Source organism: Alligator sinensis, unplaced genomic scaffold (genome assembly GCF_000455745.1).
Source record: "Alligator sinensis unplaced genomic scaffold, ASM45574v1 scaffold2165_1, whole genome shotgun sequence".
NCBI lineage: Eukaryota > Metazoa > Chordata > Crocodylia > Alligatoridae > Alligator > Alligator sinensis.
In genome coordinates this window covers 228,911-230,169 of record NW_005843125.1, presented here as the reverse complement: position 1 = coordinate 230,169, position 1,259 = coordinate 228,911, and the positions used below count along the sequence as shown (strand labels likewise).

At 61.0% G+C, this 1,259-nt stretch overlaps 1 protein-coding gene across 1 annotated transcript in view; it reads left to right on the top strand.

Annotated features, from left to right (window-relative positions):
• The first annotated feature begins 393 nt into the window (after positions 1 to 393).
• The window catches only part of LOC102374122 (LIM/homeobox protein Lhx4), a 48,177-nt gene continuing 47,311 nt past the window's right edge, over positions 394 to 1,259 (top strand). Inside the window, exon 1 of the mRNA XM_006037490.1 lies at positions 394 to 469. Within this exon, the coding sequence (XP_006037552.1) occupies positions 394 to 469 (76 nt within the window). The remainder of the gene's footprint in view (positions 470 to 1,259) is intronic.

The window sequence follows — 1,259 nt, the reverse complement described above, 5'->3', positions numbered from 1 at the left end:
TGGGCCCTGTCCTCCGCGTGTCCCCGCCCCAGGGGCTGAAATGATGTAAGGGGATTGGCTGGAGGGGGCGGGGCCTCCCTGCGGAAAGTGACGTCACGATCACTCCCTGCAGTGTGAATGAATCAAACCTGCCTTCCGCGGAGCGGCACTCGGGCGAGCAGAGCTGCTGCAGCCTCCCTTAGCCCAGGATACACTAACCCGGGATAGCGGGCTCTCAGGGACAGAGAAGGGAGCAGGGCTCCAGCAGGGCCGCGCCTGCAAGGATCAGCCTTGCCTGCCCTTTCCTTTCCCGAGTCCTGGTGGTTTTCTTTTCCTTTGCTCCAGAGAGACAAGAAGAGCCGCTTTGCTTGGCTTTGCTCTGATTTGAATTCTTTTGCTGTCGATTGAAATAAAATGATGCAGAGCTCAGCACTGGCGGCCGAAGGCTCTGTCAAGGGGCTTCCAGAGATTCTCGGTGTGCCAATGCAACGTAAGGAAAAAAATTTTTTTTCTCCCTCATTGATTTAATCATAAAGAAAACGGGCAGCCTTAAAAGCGTAACTGCTGCAGGGAGGATGGTTCACTGCACAGTGAGAGGTGGAAAGGAGGAAAAAGAGCCACCCTGTGCCTGGGAGAGGCTGCATAAATGTAAGCTGGACGGGTGTTTTTTAGGGCTAGCCGGGATCTGCAGGGCTGATGGATGGGGCGTGCTGTCTGCCTTGGAGAAGTGCCTGGGAGGGAGAGGCAAGCGTGGGGTGGGAGAAGGGGGAAGCGAGGCAGAGATCCCGGGCACGATGCGGGGCTGGTGGGGAAAGGCGAGGGATAGGGAAGTAAAGAAACTCCCAGCTGGGAGCGGGAGGCCGCGCCAGCTCTGCCCAACTTTCCAGCTTCTTGCAGGAAGTTGGAGACCTCCCAAGTGGGCGCCCAGCTCGGAGACCCTGTTGCTGGAGGGCCATGGGGCAGTCTCGGGGCAAGGCGGGGGGGGGCATGTGCCATGTGCCAGATGTCATGTGCCATGCATGGTGCCATGTGCCAGGAGAGCGAGGGCCCGATTATATGCGCGGCCTTTCCCCACTCCCCCTGAAACACCCTCCTAGCCACTGCAGGGCAGCAGGGGGACGTCTCTGTGCGCTGCCCGGCTCCGGCTGGCGGGTGGGGGTAGGACGAGACGTGCTTTGTTTGGACACGCGTGTGCCGAGGGACGTGAGCCACAGCCGCCGCGTGTGCATCGCGCGTGGCTGTGCGGGAGCGGCGGGGGCGGGCGACCGGGGGCGGGTGCC